General features: G+C 52.0%; 8 protein-coding genes across 8 annotated transcripts; 1 reads left to right on the plus strand and 7 right to left on the minus strand.

Annotated features, from left to right (window-relative positions):
• Nucleotides 1–164: 164 nt before the first annotated feature.
• MRS44_010740 (uncharacterized protein) lies at nucleotides 165–858 on the minus strand (the record flags this gene model as incomplete). The annotated part of the gene is made up of 3 exons (XM_046282324.2): nucleotides 165–492; nucleotides 551–609; nucleotides 670–858. The coding sequence occupies 3 exons, from the start codon at nucleotides 856–858 to the stop codon at nucleotides 165–167; spliced, it is 576 nt and encodes a 191-aa protein (XP_046128225.1).
• A 564-nt stretch (nucleotides 859–1,422) lies between these two features.
• On the minus strand, nucleotides 1,423–2,772 carry MRS44_010741 (uncharacterized protein; the record flags this gene model as incomplete). Its single annotated transcript, XM_046272962.2, has 2 exons — nucleotides 1,423–1,828; nucleotides 1,877–2,772. 2 exons carry the CDS (start codon nucleotides 2,770–2,772, stop codon nucleotides 1,423–1,425), a joined length of 1,302 nt encoding a protein of 433 aa, XP_046128224.2.
• A 1,522-nt stretch (nucleotides 2,773–4,294) lies between these two features.
• MRS44_010742 (uncharacterized protein) lies at nucleotides 4,295–4,645 on the minus strand (the record flags this gene model as incomplete). The annotated part of the gene is made up of 2 exons (XM_046284248.2): nucleotides 4,295–4,437; nucleotides 4,495–4,645. The coding sequence occupies 2 exons, from the start codon at nucleotides 4,643–4,645 to the stop codon at nucleotides 4,295–4,297; spliced, it is 294 nt and encodes a 97-aa protein (XP_046128223.1).
• A 910-nt stretch (nucleotides 4,646–5,555) lies between these two features.
• MRS44_010743 (uncharacterized protein) lies at nucleotides 5,556–7,895 on the minus strand (the record flags this gene model as incomplete). Its single annotated transcript, XM_065620230.1, has 3 exons — nucleotides 5,556–5,933; nucleotides 6,079–6,617; nucleotides 6,710–7,895. The coding sequence occupies 3 exons, from the start codon at nucleotides 7,893–7,895 to the stop codon at nucleotides 5,556–5,558; spliced, it is 2,103 nt and encodes a 700-aa protein (XP_065476419.1).
• A 982-nt stretch (nucleotides 7,896–8,877) lies between these two features.
• On the plus strand, nucleotides 8,878–9,917 carry MRS44_010744 (uncharacterized protein; the record flags this gene model as incomplete). Its single annotated transcript, XM_046277127.2, has 3 exons — nucleotides 8,878–9,115; nucleotides 9,211–9,660; nucleotides 9,712–9,917. The coding sequence occupies 3 exons, from the start codon at nucleotides 8,878–8,880 to the stop codon at nucleotides 9,915–9,917; spliced, it is 894 nt and encodes a 297-aa protein (XP_046128221.1).
• Nucleotides 9,918–10,053: 136 nt separating this feature from the next.
• MRS44_010745 (uncharacterized protein) lies at nucleotides 10,054–11,270 on the minus strand (the record flags this gene model as incomplete). The annotated part of the gene is made up of 2 exons (XM_046272242.2): nucleotides 10,054–10,840; nucleotides 10,888–11,270. The coding sequence occupies 2 exons, from the start codon at nucleotides 11,268–11,270 to the stop codon at nucleotides 10,054–10,056; spliced, it is 1,170 nt and encodes a 389-aa protein (XP_046128220.1).
• A 448-nt stretch (nucleotides 11,271–11,718) lies between these two features.
• Nucleotides 11,719–12,636, minus strand: MRS44_010746 (uncharacterized protein; the record flags this gene model as incomplete). The annotated part of the gene is made up of 2 exons (XM_046284247.2): nucleotides 11,719–12,405; nucleotides 12,481–12,636. 2 exons carry the CDS (start codon nucleotides 12,634–12,636, stop codon nucleotides 11,719–11,721), a joined length of 843 nt encoding a protein of 280 aa, XP_046128219.2.
• A 2,401-nt stretch (nucleotides 12,637–15,037) lies between these two features.
• On the minus strand, nucleotides 15,038–15,898 carry MRS44_010747 (uncharacterized protein; the record flags this gene model as incomplete). The annotated part of the gene is made up of 1 exon (XM_046271364.2): nucleotides 15,038–15,898. The coding sequence occupies one exon, from the start codon at nucleotides 15,896–15,898 to the stop codon at nucleotides 15,038–15,040; it is 861 nt and encodes a 286-aa protein (XP_046128218.2).
• Nucleotides 15,899–17,264: the final 1,366 nt, after the last annotated feature.

Here is a 17,264-nt window from a genome sequence, read left to right on the forward strand (position 1 = left end):
TCACAGACCACCAAGAACAACAATCACGAACATATCCTGTATGAATCTGTAATGGCCATGCGGGTTTAACTACTAGCCCGAGTATTCCGGCCTCAGAGTGAATCCCAATGACGAATTCACATCTCTAGTTTCCTGCCCTTGTCCACATCTCTCCTCGTGAGTGATCAATCGACCTCCTCAAGCTTAGTGGTTGCCTCCATCTTTTGAAGCAGGGGCGCCACTCTAACCAGAACAGATATCGCAGCCGCCTCCAGATCCTTGATGCCCAGGAACTCAACCTCGTACTCGCGAACGCGGCTACTCGGGCCTCGGTAGGTCCCATAATAAGGAGGGTAGCCAAAGCAGCCCGCTTCACGGAACTGATACCAGGGTGATTCGGGACCGGCGAAGGGGTCATACCAGGGTGAACGGGGTCCGGTGAAGAGGTCTGCCCAAGTCATGTGAGGGTATTCATCATCGGTCTCGCGGATGTGGTTGTCCGGCTGGGCATTCCTGGAAACTTGTCAGAGAATGTGAAGACTAGAGAGTGTGTGGGAGGCTAAAGACGAACTCGCTCTCATTCGAATGGCCGACAAAGACCTGGTCGAGTCCCGGGATGAGCTCAGCGAACTAGGTACCATGGTTAGTAGAGTTCAAGGCGCGATTGAAGCAATGACGATGGAAACTTACATCCTCCAGGGTGTTGCGAGTGACGACCGGGCTGAGGTCGAGTATAGGTTTCTTAAAAAGCACCAGCTCCATTCTCTGGGCCGCATCAACGGTAGGACTCTGGATCGCATTCTTCGAGGAGCCTTCTGGCTGCTCGGCGGGGCGATCACCCTCGGCGGCCAGGGTGTTTCCGCGGTGAAAGGAAGCCATCGTGGATATTGACCGTCGTTGGGAGGTTTTGGAGGGATGTATTGATGATGCGGTGGTTGAAGTTGCACCTCCGGATTGCAGGTCGGTTAATGAGAAGGTGAAGAGTTTTGGATTGAGGCAGAGGAGAGCGTGGAGCAAAGAGTCTCGCCCATGAGTGAACACTGGCGACCAGGTGTTCGCAGCTGCCAGGCAAAACAAGCCTGCTGAGCAAGATAAACGGCCAATTAACAGCTAGTTTATGGTCGTTTCTCAACTGCATGGTACCCGAATCAATGCCCTGGTAGCTCGAGTAGTGATGCGAGCCTGCTTTTTTGATGATGAAGTGGCCATGAAGGGTGGCTCGCAAGTTCAAGTCTGTACTACATACGCGACCCAAGAGACTTCTTGATGCCGACATGTATACTTTATTCAAGACTTGACAAGCAATTTGCTATCGATGGTAGCCATGGTCTGCAAAGCATTCTTCCGTGTGTATCCCATGCCCGAATTACAGACCCGCCTTGTACCAAGCCAGTAATACTGTCTGGACCAAATGTCCAACATGCGCTCGCTCTTTCAGATCCATTACGTGACCCTCATGGCGCTCATCTCCGCCCGGGTGATTATCTCCTGGTCAGGGTAATCCGGAGTGTTAAAGTCCTTCCAAGCCCCCGCCACGAACTCATCGTCGGTCAACACCCTCCATCCCAGCAAAGCCATGCCGTGGGCGCAAGACAGGGCTATATCAACAGCGACCTCTGTTCCAGACGCTTGGGCAAACTTGGCCTGGTGAGGCATCGCGTTCTTGGGTGCGGGGATTCCGAAGGCTCCGTGGAATGAGGGCACTGCGAACGAGACGTTGCCCATGTCTGTGGAAAAGGTGAAGGGTTCGTCACTTCTGGGGATCACTTTTTCGCCGAGAGTGCCCATGATCTTGGCAAACTCGTAGCTCAGAGTGTCGTTGATGCGGAGCTCTGTGTAAGCAGGCGCCCTGTCAAAGTTAGTAGAATACTCTTCAAGGGTAGACATGAGATCTTACTCGATGTAGTTCAGGTCGCATCCTGTCGCTTTGGCCGCTGCTTCAAAGCAATTCTTGACTCGGCCCAGCAGCTCCCTTCCTCCCTTGATGGTTGGACTGCGGATGTAGTAGTTCACCCTCGAGTACTCGGGAATCACATTCGGCACCGTGCCTCCGTCCTCAATCACTCCGTGGATGCGCTCATCTGGCCGCACCTGTTGTCTCAACATGGAGATGTTGGTGTACGACGAGACAGCCGCATCCAGAGCATTGAGTCCCTTCCACGGCTCTCCACCAGCGTGTGCCGTGTGACCCCGGAACTCAACCTTGAGCTTTAAGCTGGCGATGAACTTGACGCCCGCCAGCGCTCTGATGCCTTCGGGAAAGGCATGATCAGCTGTCGGATGCATCATGATGGCGCTGTCGACATTGTTGAAGGCGCCGGCCTCCAAAAGCTTGACTTTTCCTGCGCCACCCTCTTCTGCCGGAGTGCCGAGGATGCGGACGCGTCCTTTGATGGGAGATGCCTTGATTGCGCCGACCAAACCGACGAATCCCGCAATGGATGAGGTCGCGATAAGATTGTGGCCGCACGCATGGCCAATCTCGGGCAGAGCATCTATTTCGGCGCAAAAGACGACAAGACGGCCGCCAGATCCGTACTCGGCCTCGAAGGAGGTTTCGAGGCCGTAGGCATGTCGAGTCACGGCGAAGCCTTGCTTCTCGAGAAAGTCTGTGATGACCTTGTGGGCCGTGAACTCTTTGTAGCCAAGCTCAGGGTTGTCATGGATGGTCTTGCTGATGAGTCTCAGGTCTGAAGCACATGCGTCGATGGCAGCTTTGACTTCTGCGGATGGGAGGTCAGAGCCTTTGGTCCCAAGAGAGCCGCCCATCAGATTCTGAGTAAACGATGGCATTTTTATGAATATGGGGATGTCTTGAACGACTGAGATTAATGTGGATGGAGATGCCAAACGTTCGACACTGGCATGAAGCCTCTTTAAGTAGAGCTAGCCGGACTTGACCAAACCTTACTTCCTCCCCTCTGCCAAGAATCATTCGACTGAGGTATGCGCAACCCCCTCTCTTTGAGTTTTCTCGTGTTTTTTTCAGCTGCCCAATAACTCTCTCTCAAAGCCCCATTCCTTTCTGCCGATGCTCTCGTTGACCCCGTTCCGCACATGTGCAACATCCGTCGCCACTGATATCCACATTCCTTGTTGCCGACGTGACACGAGCGGCATGTCTCACTGCAATCGACCGTTTTCATATCAATGTTTCCCCACGTTTTGAGGAGATTATTATACCGTTTTCATCTGTGACGGGTCACTCCGCATGAGATGGCCTCATCTTTGGGGGTTTCCGGGAAGGGAAATCCGTTCTTGGATGGGTGGTTTGACTTTCGATAGGCTATCTCTCTCTAGTCGGGGAGTCACCCTTCCGTTCTTCCTTATTGAATAGTCATGGTCACTCTTGTAAAGGGTTTCGGTTCCAATTGCCAGAAGCAATGCTGTGGCTTGCGTTGTATACTTGTGCTCATTAAGGGGGCTGGGGCAAGTGGGAGCACGACTTGTGTAGGTAGCTCATGGTCACATCCGGTATTCGAAGTCAACGTAAATGGAAGTGCGCATGTTAAGGGCTTAAAATTATTCAAGTCCCTACTTACGGCGTGATTTAATATGAGCCTTCAGGTTCATTGTTGTTCAGTTCGCTTCCCCTGTGAAAGAATCGGCCACAGAAGCAAAGAACGCAAGTAGGGTTCATTGGAAGATGGTAAATTCACTCTCAAAGCCTTGGAGGGGTACCTAGCGGTGTCAAAGAGGCTCCATGGGTTTTCTCACTAGTGTCTGGCTGTTCTGGGCATAAAAAGGAAGCCTCAGCTTTGAGTCCTCAGCAGTGAACCGGCAAGCAACTCAGACACTACCCGGGGCCAAGCTTCATACTCTCCGTTGATCTCCCTAGTTCTAGAAAAACTATGCTCTAAAGAACTTGCTCTCATCTTTGCGCATTTGTCTCGGCTTAATCCATTACCAATATAAGATAAAGAGGACTATTCGCAAATCTTTGAACCAGCTCAGACCTAGTTAACAAGTGTCAGCCTTCTTAAATAACTCAAGATAGCTTATTAGCTTTCAATAACGTATATTATAAGATCATTATACCTAATCTCAAACCTGTCGCTATGAACCCTAGTGCCCTTCTCTGTGAATATGGCCATGTTGTACTTGAAGCTGAGGATTAGCCAGGGGGCAGAATGAAATATCTAGATTGCTCATTCACTGAAGCCTATTTAATAGCCGGTTCCATGACCTCAACAATGCATTCAAGTATTCTTAATTTCATTTAGACTCGAAGTAACGACGGTAGTACAGCTTGCGACTCCAACACGACTAGTCTCTTCAAAGACTGAACAACTTGTAGTCTCTCGAGGACAATCACTTAACACTCGATAGACCAAACATTGAAGGGGAACTTGGACCATCCAGCACCATCAACAGTGTTTCCAATGCCGTTGCAGTTAGGCGAACTGTAGATGTCGCAGACAGCACCATCAGAGTAGCCAGAGATGAAAGGACGTCCATCTATCGATCTATGTCAGAACTTATAGGTTGCATGCATCTTAGCGAGCTTTTTCTTACCTGCAGAGACCAGGTTGGTGCAGATAAAGGCCGGGGCGTCAACAGGGATGCACTCAGTCTTGCCCTGGCCCTTGCAGACGTTGACCGTGGCAGCTTGGGCAAGGGTGGCCGCAGTTGCAGCGATGAGGGTGATCTCGGTGTAGAACTTCATGTTGACGGTAGGAGATATCTGGCTCAGAGTATTGGTTTCGAGAAGTTGTTGTTTGTTTATGTTGTTGGTCATGAAATATCAGTTGCCGAGAGAAGCATCAACCCTTTATAGTTTTCATCCATCGTCCTTCCGAGTGGTGTAGTTTGAAGTAAATTGATCATCCTCCCTCTCGGTCAGACTCCCCCTCCGCGCTTACATTCCACAACATCAATGTCTCGATGAAGCTCACGATGTTTCTGCTGATCCCACGAGCTGGTCCGCGGATCCCTGCCCGGCGAGGTGCTCCTGAACTACTGTGTGACTACCTGATTGGCTACGGCAGTTGAATCCTGTCTTGGATATAATCCTCCGCGGGACACGTCGATCAGTCGTCTTACTTGGGGCTAGGCTGACCCGAGATCCGAGTATATGCCTTGCTGACGGGTACGGGGTTTGTTTTGTGTAATTGGACTGATTTTGTGTGACAAGGTTGAAACTGGGGTAGATCCTTTCCATTCTGTGCCGGTGAGACTATTCGTATAGGTCGGGTTTTGTCGATTTCAGCTTTGAATACTGACAAGGTAGGTAAACCTGGCAAGGGGCTTCAGCAATAGAAGAACCTACTGTAGCAAAGATCAACAGGCTTCGCGCCAGTCACGAATATTTTGCCTATTTCGTATATGAATGGGTCGTTGGGTACTCAATGTGCCACGTCAGAGTCCGCCTGAACTCTCAAGGCATCATATGCGAAGCGGCTTGTCTCGTGGAGCCATAATCAACTGGCAGCAAAGGACTCTCATTTATTCATAACTTTTCCATGATTTCTTATATCTCGTCTCTAGTCCTCTAAACATACCCACATATCCAGCAACCTTGAGGTGACACAACAGTCTGACTTCACAGAAGACAATACATGTTGGCTAAATATCCTTTAGCAGCCGCATCCCCACGCCTTGCAGTTACCAACACCGCAACCCCAAGTCATTGAAAGCTTGTTGTAAATGGTGTTGCAATCCTTATCACTCTTGCACTGAATCCAAGAACCAGTACCATCCTCCCACGCCCACCAGCACCAAGCACCCTTGACGTCTAGGTTACACTTTCCCCAGCAATATCCCTTGTCGCAGCCTCTTTGCTTGGGGCTGTTGTAGCAGGTCCTCTTCTCGATACCTCCCATTTCTTCGAGGAGTCCCTGTGCCTCAAGGAGTGTGACGAGGTGCTCGCGGCACTTTCGGAGCCTGGTAATGCCGTAGCCTGACGTGAGGTTGTCGAGCTCCCATGGCAGCTCATCACGTTGCAATAGGCGGACCTATTTTGTGGCTGATTTGATGATACTATCCGGCAACGTTGCACTCGCGAACTGACCTCGAGTTGAAAGAGACGAATTATTGTACATGTTGAGTATCCATCATATCGCTATTAACTAGAAAAATGACACGCTTGCCATATCACACCACACCTCCCAGGATCTTTTGAAGCATGCCCCCTGCCCTTGACACCTTCTTGTCCTCCACCACCTTGAACGTCGACTTGAACTTTGTCCCCTCTATGCATCCCACATTGGACTGTCGAATCTCCTGTCCTCCTCTCACAGCCGCCACCATCAGACAGGTCGTCTTGTTGAAAGCAACAGGTAGGTCGAAACCCGTCTCGAAACCCCAGGTTACTGCTTTTCCGAGGGGACGCATCGCCACACTTGGCTCGACGGTGTACACGTTGTACGCTTCGATGTCTGTCGCTCCGTTCCAGCTCACGTATCCCATCACCACGTCGTTGGATTTCTCCACCACGAGGGCTGGGTCCCACTGCGCGGGCGTGCCGTGCCACGTCTGCTTGAAGGCTCGGTAGGACTGCACCGAGTCGTCGTGTCCAAAGTGACCTTCCCAGCGGAGGTCGGTACCGTCGCCGGGGCCGAACTCTTGGACTACACCGCCTTCGCCGTAGCTCACAAATTGGTTGTTGTTGCTGAGGTCCAGTTGGTAGCTTCCATAGTCTGTTGAAAAGCGAGCCCTATCGGATTGCAGCACGCGGAGGACGGTGGGCTTTTCCGTCGGATCCGGGGAAGCCTCAACTTTAGAAGGAGACCTCTTGATGGTGTCTTGCCGTTGTCTTCTTCCGAGTTGTGGTTGTCAAACATGCTAATCATCATGCCCGTTGAGGTAGCGTTGTGTGCCCTGACATGGTTCTGCCAGCGGAATCGTCCATGAGCCGGCAGAGCTCCAAAGCTTCCTCCCTTGCTGTTCCCCTTCAACTCCCAGAGTACTCGTCCATCAGATCGCGAAATCAGGTAGACGGACCAGAAGTGGCGGCTACTAATGAGGAAAGAGTCGTGGCCCACGAGCTGGATCGAATTGAGGTGGAAAAAGTCGTAGGGGTTCCTCTGACCTCCATTTCCCATGGTTGTAACGCGGGGAAGCATTGAATCTTCAATTCTAAAATGCTCGAGGGAGCTCCAGCTGAAGAGGATCTCCTTGGTCTCGATGTCGATCTCAAAGAACATGGAATCGGCGACATAGCCGTCCACAGGGCCTCCGATCAATCTTAGGTCCGCAGTCGTGGTGTTGTAAGCCGTGACGAGAATCGTTCCTCTCGATGTGAGCTCCATTTCGTGAAAGTCTAGGTTGCCGGGGAACTTTTGACCAAATATGGCGGACATGCTCTCTTCCAGGTTAACGACTGTCTCTTTGTATTGATGGTCGAGGAGAACCACTTCGCCGAATCCATAGCCGTTCCTGCGTGCACCGCGCCAGATAGTCAGATACTGCTGATCTTCGAGGGACTGAACCCCCATGCCCTCGCTGGCGATGGACTCTTCGTGGGCGTATATCATCTCGGCGTTGGTCTTCATGATGAAGGAAGCCTCCTGCTTCAGACCCTTCTCGTTGCCCTTGGACTGCGCTGTAATAAAGACGTATCCTTTGGACTGTTGTTTGCCGTTCGTCGACCAGCTGATGTGAGGCGGACTATGCGGCGAGCTCTTGAACTTGCGGTAGGGATATGTCTTTTGGTTCTTTGGTGTCACGACCTGAAAGTTGCTCCAGGAGTGAAATGTCGGAAACGTTTTGGACCCGGTAACGGTCGCCGTCGGACCGTTTGCTGCTTCCGCTGCTGCGATCACGGCTTCGTCGGCTGTTTGAGGGAGCGGTTGTACGAGGTCATCGCGACGAATTGCGACTTGTGATCGCATGACAAACAACCACATAAGGAGATTGAGAGAAATGGCGACAAAGATGAGCCTCCTGGCCCATGGTGAACCAGATACTACCACCATTGTGTCGGTTTCATGGCCTGAAGAAAAATTGGCTTGCTGAACAAGAGGGGCGTGGCAGAGGGGCGAAATCAGCCGTATAAAGCGTCTGACAGACGACGCAAGGGAGACTTTAATCGCGCCCGTTGACAAGCCACGAATCCTCACGAAACGAAACCATTGGATCGACAGATATCCAATTCTCGTGTCGGGAATGAGCCCCTGTCTTGGAATTGAGAATGTCATTCCAGCTGGGCACATGTCGCGATGCGGAGGGGTGTCAGTGGTGTCTCCCTTGCGACACTAGGGACGCTCATTCGTGAGGTTCTATCCCTTCTAGACCCTTGATTGACGGGACCTGCATGACGAGAGAAATTTGATACATTGCAATTGCAAAAAAGAATGGGTATCTGCAGGTTGTCGCATGTAGGTTCAAGGGGTTCCGGAGGGTTGGGAGTGTCGATCCCAGGGCCGACAGCTTGACACAACAGCGACTGGGGTGGTTCAACTGGGCATGTAATGGATACTCTGGGGGCATCTACTACGTATTAAGCTTAAAGAACTCGGCCGATAGGCAACTACGTTGATTGGGCTCATCAAGACCATTGCGTGATAACCCCGGCCTACAAGCACAACCTCAATAGTCGCGACAGTGTAGGAAATATACTAAGTTGCCAAATCCATTCCTCTTGCGACATATCGAACTAGGAAATCCATGGTGCATTATTAATGCGTGGACTCCCATCCTCAGCCCTGGTGTCTACCCTCCCCAAACCTGGGGATAGCCTCACTCACAACCCCGCCAAAGCACGTCAACCACCCGCGATACCACCACGTTAGCTAATCACCCCTCCACGATAGCGTCCTCTCCACCCCGGGGTCGGAGGTACATCTCCGCCATCGGATACAGACGGCCAAAGGTGAAGTGGGGGGGTGGAGGACCTCAAGACTTTATAACCACAAGACAAAGCCTGATCTTTCTCAGTCAGAATCATCATCATTCAAAATGTCTTCCAACGGTGCCGAACGCCTCAAGAACCGCAAGCCCATCAAGAAGCCCGTCCCGGCTTACCTCCCCTCTCCCGGGTCGGTGCTCACCGTTGATAAGGATGCGTACACTGCCATCCGGGAGGCGCCGAGGGAGTTGATTGAGGAGTTTGTTCTGCCTATCCGGTCCGGGAGGGCGTGGAAGGCCCCGGCGGGATCGATTGTCAAGATCAGCACCCCAGAGGGTCCCCAGGTTGGTATGCAGTCGAGCCGAGTGTGGGGTTGAATGCGGAGATGTGAGAGTGTGTTTGTGAATGTGTTGGACTATGGCTGATGACTTGACTTATAATAGGCGACTTGAACCTTTGGAACCTTCATAACCCTCGTGAGCGCTTCTGGGCTAGCCGCACCAAGCAGCTTCACGCCTCGCACGTTTCCACCTACGACCGTCTGTGGTCCAACCTCCCCTACATGCGGCCCTTGGCTACTATCCTCACCGACAGCCTGGACTGGTACGGCGAGGATGAGCACGGCGGTCGTGTGCACGATCTGCTTGGCACGCGCTGTGATCCTTACATCAACACTGTTCTGAGCGGTGGACAGTACAACTTCCAGTGCCACTCCAACCTCACCCGGGCTGTTCTTCCCTATGGTCTGAACGAGCAGGATGTGCATGACGTTATCAACATCTTCCAGGTTACAGGTCTGGATGAGAAGGGGCGATACTTCATGAACCCTTCGCCAGCTGAGCCTGGTGACCATATTGAGTTCCTCGCTGAGCAAGATCTCTTGATGGCGCTGAGTAAGTTTCCAGCATTCAGTAAGTGACTTGTAACGCTGACGATAAACTCAGGCACATGCCCTGGTGGTGATCTCTCGCTTTGGGGCTTCGGAGCGGCCAGTGAGGATGAGATGATCAAGTGCTGCCGTCCTCTCAAGGTCGAGGTGTATCGCCTCAAGGATGAGACTCTGTTGCAGAAGCATGGATGGAAGCCTGCTGAAGTGTCGGGCTATGTTGGACGTCATGGCATGGATGTTCCTCTCGGCGAGAAGAAATAGTCAAATTACAAGAGTGCTCGAGATATGTCAAGATAGCCAAAAAAAAGATGTTCAACTCATCAACGCTGATCCTCATGGTGAACAACCCAGTGTTTACTCTTTTGCTACAACACCGCCAACAACACACACCATTCCCTCACTGCGACTTGTCTGCCTTGGCCTCAGCAATAAGCACTACATCGTCACGATGCTGCATCAACGCAACAAGCGCACCTCCAGGACCAGAAAGCAAGAAGCTTGTCGCCACTCCTCTCGCAAGATTTGTCCGCTCCTCTCCCGACGAAAGCTCCGGTCGGACCTGTAACAGAAGATGAACCGCCCAGATGAGAGCAGAAATAGATCCGATGTACAGGTCGTAGTTGAAGAAGTTGTGCATCGCTGAGCCGGTATCCTTCATGGGCGTGTACGTGTGTGGTGCGTCGGGAATGAAGACCCTCTCCAACGTGAGTCTTTTCGCGACGCCGTGGGGAAACACTCCAGGAAAGATGTTGGCTGCGATGAGCACGGCGTATGTGCACATTTGACCGATGACAGCCACGTTCCAGGCAAACCCGTACGCATACGAAAGAGCCTCTCTATCAAGCTTAACCTTGGGCGTGAACGTGTCTTGACCAATACTCATCCGCTTGACAAGGCCAGCAAAGAGCGTCTGGAGCACGACTACATGCAACGGGAACCACGTCCAGATGACATTGAGCCATTGTCGCAGGTTATCGTCAGGGAAGGGAAAGGCGAGGAGTCCACAGAGCAGCACGTATCCTAGAAGAAACACCGGGACTACCGTGTGCAGGCTTGTGTGATCCCGGAGGTAGACGGTCTTAGACCGGGTCACATTTGATGTCCAGAGGAGGTGGACTACCGCAAATAGAGGCATGATGAAGCCAAAGCCGAATGCTTGCATGAGCATTCCCCAGATGATAGGGCTGCAAAGGTCAGTACTGAAGCTAAGCATGGCGGAAAAGACACTCACTTGAAGACGAGACGACTCCATCCAACGACTCTCTGACTCTCAATCATAACAACCAAGAAGAAAGGAAGCAACTGCGCCCCAAAGCAAAACGCAAACAGCGAAAGTTCCGGCCTCGACCCATCCACGACATTCGCCCAGATGAGGTTTGACAGGGCGAATCCGCGGTCCAGCCAAGGCACGCCGGTGTAGCGTCTGAGCAGAAGCCGCTCGGAGCCTGGGAGAAAGCGCGGGTTGGGGTCATCGAGGATTTCATTGAGCAGGGCAGAGTAACCGTTGCGATCGAGTTGGATGAGGAGGGCGTCGAAGGCGAAGATGGAGAGGATTGAGAGGGTGAGAATTGGGATGATGCGGCCGGATAGGCCGGATGAGGAGGATGAGGGCATTACGGGAGTAGAATTGACAAGACCAATTATCAGTCAAGATGAAGCTTATCAATTGTTCATATCATGTATTGATGGAATGAAGTTGATAGAGTTGAGACGGAAACAAAGAAAGTCAAAGTCACGATGTGGCCTCCACCTCCAGCCAAGATTTCCCGGTCGCATCGGGTCAGCATTCTTCAGCTCCGCTGCATGGCTTCGTGATCAGGCATCCATCAAGTAAAACAAACAAAGCCACATACAAGATGCACATTAAAACTACTCTCAAGTAACCCAAACAGTGCATCAACTCTTCCAGGTACTCCAAGTACAGCTTCGTCGTCCGTGTCGCGTAACCCAAGCCAACGTCCAGCGTCAAGCATCATTACATCCATTGCGTTGCAACATTTTCAATCCCTTTTCGTTCCGTGTCATTCAAACCCTTGCCAAAAACGCCTGCCGAGCCCAATTTTCACTTCTTGCCCTTCTTAAAACCGTCAAAATAATCATCAACCAGAGCCTTTGCCGCCTTCTCGATCTTCTTTCGATCCTCCCACGTCTGCTCGCTCTCGTCGTAGCCGACCCACTCCACCAGGACCTTCTTCTTGTCCTTCGAGTGCTTTCGGATCGCAAAGATGTCGTAGACGCCGGGCTTCTGAGGGTTGTCGGGTCGTCCGCCCTTGGAGCGCCAGTAGTCGAAGAGGGCGGCGGGGGCATCCCGATGGATATTCTCCTCAGGCTCCCAGGTCTGGGGATGTTCACTCCATTCGATCTGAAGCTGGATCTTGTTCTTGACCCAGCGATAGTTAAGGATCTTGTTGAAAGAGTAAGACTCGTCATCCTCCTCCTCTTCTTCGTTTTCGTCGTGCTCTTCCCCCTCGGTGTCGTGTTCCGCTTCGTCTTCGGGTTCGGCCATTTCCTCGTCTTCATTCTCAGGTACAGGGGGGCGCTTTCGTACCAGCCGCTTATAGCGCGGGCTCATCCCATCATCCCTCGGGGACGATCCCAGTGATGGCGAGAGTTGGGGTTCAACGGGCGAACGAGTGTCAGTGCCGGGGGTGTTCATCTTGACAGTCGTTTCTTGTTCTTGAAGGTAAGTGATTTCTCCGGTCGTGTCGTGCGATGTTGTGATGGAGGAAGCATTGCTTGTTCGGTTGCGCTGTCGATTTAAATAAGTCAGTGTCTGCAAAACAAGAGGCAAGCGCCGGGGTAGCTCTGCCCTGGTGAAACATACCAGGCTGCGAGTGTCCGAGTCTGATATCCGACCCAACGCGCGTTTGACCCTAACACGGTCCTTTCTAGAGTATGTCCTTCCCCGTGGATGCGGAAGCGGCTTGGGCGGCTCGGGTGCCCGTTTGCGCGGGGAGAAGATGGACAGAATCGTGTCCATCATGAAGCGGCGGAGAGTATGGCGGGGAGAGAAATTGGAAGGGGAGACAGAAAGAAGCAACTTCGAGACGGAAAGATCGAGGCGGCCTGGAGCGTTAATCTTGCGCCTGTTTATGTTTTTGTTTGCATTGCAACGTCCCGACAGCAGCTTGATACGGCCCCATGCAGATGACGCGCGAGGGGCATCGCTTCATGTCATGACACGGACACACGTGACCAATCAAAGAGTGGATCCACAAGCGGCTGAACTCTTAATGTACGGCACGTGAGCAAGAAGAGCAGCAACAACGGCAAGCTGCTTCACCACATTCCCTTCAATCTTGCAAAAAGAAATCGCTTCAGACGGCAAAAGAAAGGGTCTGGCCGGGGATTGAACCCGGGACCTCTCGCAAGCTGTAGCTGTAGGGTTTGCCCTAAGCGAGAATCATACCACTAGACCACCAGACCGAATCACGTGTGTTTCACGTGATGCTTGTTGTTGGAGGAAGCGCTGCAAACAGTGCTCATCACTGGCAGCCAGCGAGATGGGATGCTGTAGGGTAAAAGTGACCCGACATCAAAGAGGGCCAACAGGATAAACAATAGACAATTTCGGCTTTTCAGATTGACAGTTTCGCCAATCGATATGAGAAAAGCCAAATCCCAATTACCTTTGACTTCACTGTCTCATTTTGTCAGGTCCTTCTGTTGTTGTCTTGTGAAGTGCTAACTTGTACGGTACCCCAACCCATGTAGGCGACGCCGCAAGCAGACAATCACGAAACCACTTTATCATTCTGGGCAGCCACGTCAAATACCGGTTGTTTCAAAGTCCTGGATCATCCAAAGAGGCCCTTTTTATGGAGGGGCTCTTAAACCCCAGGAATTCCTGCTAGCTCGGTCGCCAAAGACTTGGACCAAAAGCAGCAGTGAGAGGCGGCGAGTCGACACTATTGGTACCACCCCAACAGCCCACCTTACTCATGTTCAAGATCAAAAAGAGGCTATGTGATGTTTTTTTGGGATCAGATACGTTTGAAATAGGCCAGGATGAAACCAGATCACATTATTGCGCTATCATTAGTCCTAGCTACCTTGAGCCCACAGGCACGCTCCGCGTTGAGCCATCAAGGTTACTTGAATGCACCCATCCTGGCCTCTAGCATTCATCTTCACCTTACCCACGAGGGCAAGATCTGGAATGATCTTGCATTGCTAACCAGACCCCTCGCACCATGGTAAATAAGCTTATGGATGGTGGCGTGCGAAGGGAAGCGTGAGTCCGCCTGCTCGATCAGCGATCAGGCGGAGATCATGCAGTACCATCATCGTGGGTTCTTATTCCAGGGTAACCTTGATGCCGGCAACTCTGCACAGGATGATGCAAAAATGGACATTGCTGTATTAAACTTGAGATTGCTAGTGACATACTGAGAGTTGGGAAATCTGATTGAAGTTAGAAGTTGAGGGTGCGTTCAAGTCCCTTTTACACAATCCACTCATTCGGATCATGGATATGGCGGGTGACAAGACCCTACAATGAACAGCCAAGAGATCTCCAAGACTGACGTCAGTTTAGATACCTAAACAATACCACGAATGAACCCGTCAACAAAAGCCCAGGAAAGATCTGCCGGCACTCAAAATAAGCACCGCTTGGCGCAACGAGCAACGGTCCTGGTTTACAAGTCTGCAAGGCACGCCAAGTGGATGTCCATCCATCGTGGGGACCCGCCATGCGAAAATCGTACGATGTGTGGGGATGTGTTCTTTGGGGGTTATCACGTGATGTGTATTCTCGTTCACTTTTCACTGTAGAAAGCGGGAATAAAGACGGAAGAATTCGACTGTTGAGAGTCAAGAATACTTCTTGTATGAGACGAGTAATCCCTTTGAAGTGGAATCATCATCTTATGCCCAAATCTCACAGAGATATCATCCTGCAGCGCACACACCACCACCACTAGCATCTCCCAGCTCACACCTTGAAGGCCCAGACCGCGGAAAGGATCTGGGGTAGGGGCCCAGGCCAAGCCGTGGTCCCTGTAACTGTCGCTTCGTAGGGCTGGAGCTGAGGGAAATCATCCCTGCATATCAGGCATTTAAGGAAGCGCTACCGACGTGTTTAAATGGTCGACGGTTCGCAGCTGGTCCGTGTCTGGGGAAGTTGATGAACGTCTTGGATGGCTTCAATCTTGTGTAGAAGGGGTCTCAGTCTTGTTACACCGCTCTGACAACTGCCACAGCGTGTGTTCACTCCACTTGCTCACGCTCGATCAGCACAACACTCATCTACGCGCAACCACTTAATGTGGTCTCATGGTTACTCATGTCGTCACTCAAACACTTCACACAGTCACTCAGGTACATCAGGCAGTCATGGGAATCTCGCTTCTCTCTCATAGCACCAGGCCACGCTTCCATTACTTGTTATCGACGAGGTTGTAAATCTTCTGGATATCGTGCAGCACCGCCTCAAAGTCAATCTTGAGATCCTTGAGCAGACCGTCCTTGAAGCCAAAGACCCAGCCGTGGACGATGGGGTACTTGTTCTGGGCGTACGACTGCTGGACGTCGGCTGACTTGATGACGTTGCGGCACTGCTCAATCACGTTGAGCTCGACCAGGCGGTCGTAACGGGCGGCCTCATCCTCGATGGCGTCGAGCTCCTTCTCGTGCAGACGGTAGACGTCGCGGATGTTTCGCAGCCAGGGGTTCAGAAGACCGAGGTCCTTGGGAGTCATGGCGGCCTTGACACCACCGCAGCCGTAGTGGCCGCAGACAATGATGTGCTTGACGCCGAGGTGCTTGACGGCGTAGTTGATGACACCCATGGCGTTGAGGTCAGTGTTGCAGACGAGGTTGGCGATGTTGCGGTGGATAAATGCCTCGCCGGGCTCGAGGCCGCAGATCTGCTCGGCGGGGATGCGAGAGTCGGCGCATCCAATCCAGAGGTACTCGGGGGCCTGGCCGGCCGAGAGGTTCTTGAAGAAGTCGGGGTTGTGCTTGGCCTTGGCCTCTGCCCAGGACCGGTTGTTGTCGAACAGCCGGTCGTGGCTCTGCTGGAGGTACTTGGTGATGTCCTGTTCAGCCATCTTGCGCCAGTCGGATCGGGAGAGCTGTGGTGGTGGAGGGGATGACTTGGATGATGCGAAGCGTGGGTGGAGGATAGAGCGTCTGGCTGATGAGAGGAAAAGAGAAGTTGAACGAGAAGTAACAGAGGATGAGAATGAAGAAGAAGAGGAGGAGAGGAGGGAAAAGGAAGAAAACCGAGAGGAGATCATTGGCGACATCCAGGGATTGGTTGAGTTGCAGCTACGTGCTTGCGAGTGCGACCAGGGGTAAAAAAACGGCAGGCGGGAACACAGGCACTCCTGCAGGGTTCCTTTTTCTGGCTTGGCAAAGGGTGAAAAAAAGAGCGCGTCGCCCACAGGCTGTTGAGCGGTAGTACCGGCAGGTCTGTCGCTATAACCTCACTGTGTGTGGGTGTGTGTGGGCGGGTGTGAGTGCAGGATTTTGATGGAGTCAGAAAATGTACGGGATCCCACGGAGACGGAGAGCGGAGAGTTACCGAGATTCTACTCAGGGCAAAGCTGGACTAATTTGTTGAGCCCCCATCGTGGTCGCGTCCCGTCCTTTGCCTTGGTTTTTTCTCTCCCTGGCTTTCCAACAAGCTTCATTTGGTTGGGTGTCATTTATCGGTGGCTCTGCCGATTAGCGATCTGCGATACGGAGCCCGGCCCGTGCGTAGCCGTCCATCGTGGGCAGTTACATCACCGCCCGGGGAGTTGGGCCGGGGTTACGTCGGCAGTTGGCGAGACATGTCCGAGGTTGACGAGGTCAATTGAGGGATTGAGGCCTTGGATGAGGTGGATTATTAGTCGGCTATTCAATTGAGATGCCAGTATTTATTGATAATAGCAATTGTGAGAGAATTGGTGCTGTCGGCGCCCCCCACCGAGTCCTCGGAGATACTTGACAGCCACCGAGGAAATACCCCTCCTCCCTCTCCATCTTCATCCCACCATGAATCCCACCCTCGTGCACTTGCAGCTGCAGAAGCACCATAAACAAGGACCAGGACCCCCATTCTGTTTCCTATCCCGGCGGCCCGGTTACCGGACTGCCAACAGCTGATGCGCGATGACGAAGGGTGCGTCTCCGTTACCTCTTGCTAGGCCGAGGTTGGTGTCCTCGATGGTTTGAGTTGATGTTGATGAACAACATTGATTGAAATACGTGGGTTGAGCCTTGTTTTCTTTTTGAACTGGCAGGTCTTGGCTACTGAGTTCATGTGTCGAATGGTAAGGAGATGACACTCTTATGAACCAAGGTCAACTGGGGTGGACGAGACTGAAACCTGCTCACTATTCAGGTTGACAACTTTGGATCTCAACCTGAGAGTTCCTGATGATAGCAAGCTTTTATGATTGGATGACCTCTGATAGCCTGGTCTCAATCACTACCTCTGATACGGCATGACTAGATTTGGAATCTTTGCACTTCAACTCAAGAGAGAATGTGTCTTGATATTCAACTAACTACCTGGGTATCCAACAATATTCAAAGGCCAGCTTTAACGGGCACCAAGTACATCAACCGCTCTCCCTTTTGTATCCTACATTCATTCAAGTCCTTCTCATCTCACAT

The sequence above is a fragment of the Fusarium solani genome (assembly GCF_023522795.1).
Source record: "Fusarium solani strain SB1 chromosome Unknown bctg00000006, whole genome shotgun sequence".
NCBI lineage: Eukaryota > Fungi > Ascomycota > Sordariomycetes > Hypocreales > Nectriaceae > Fusarium > Fusarium solani.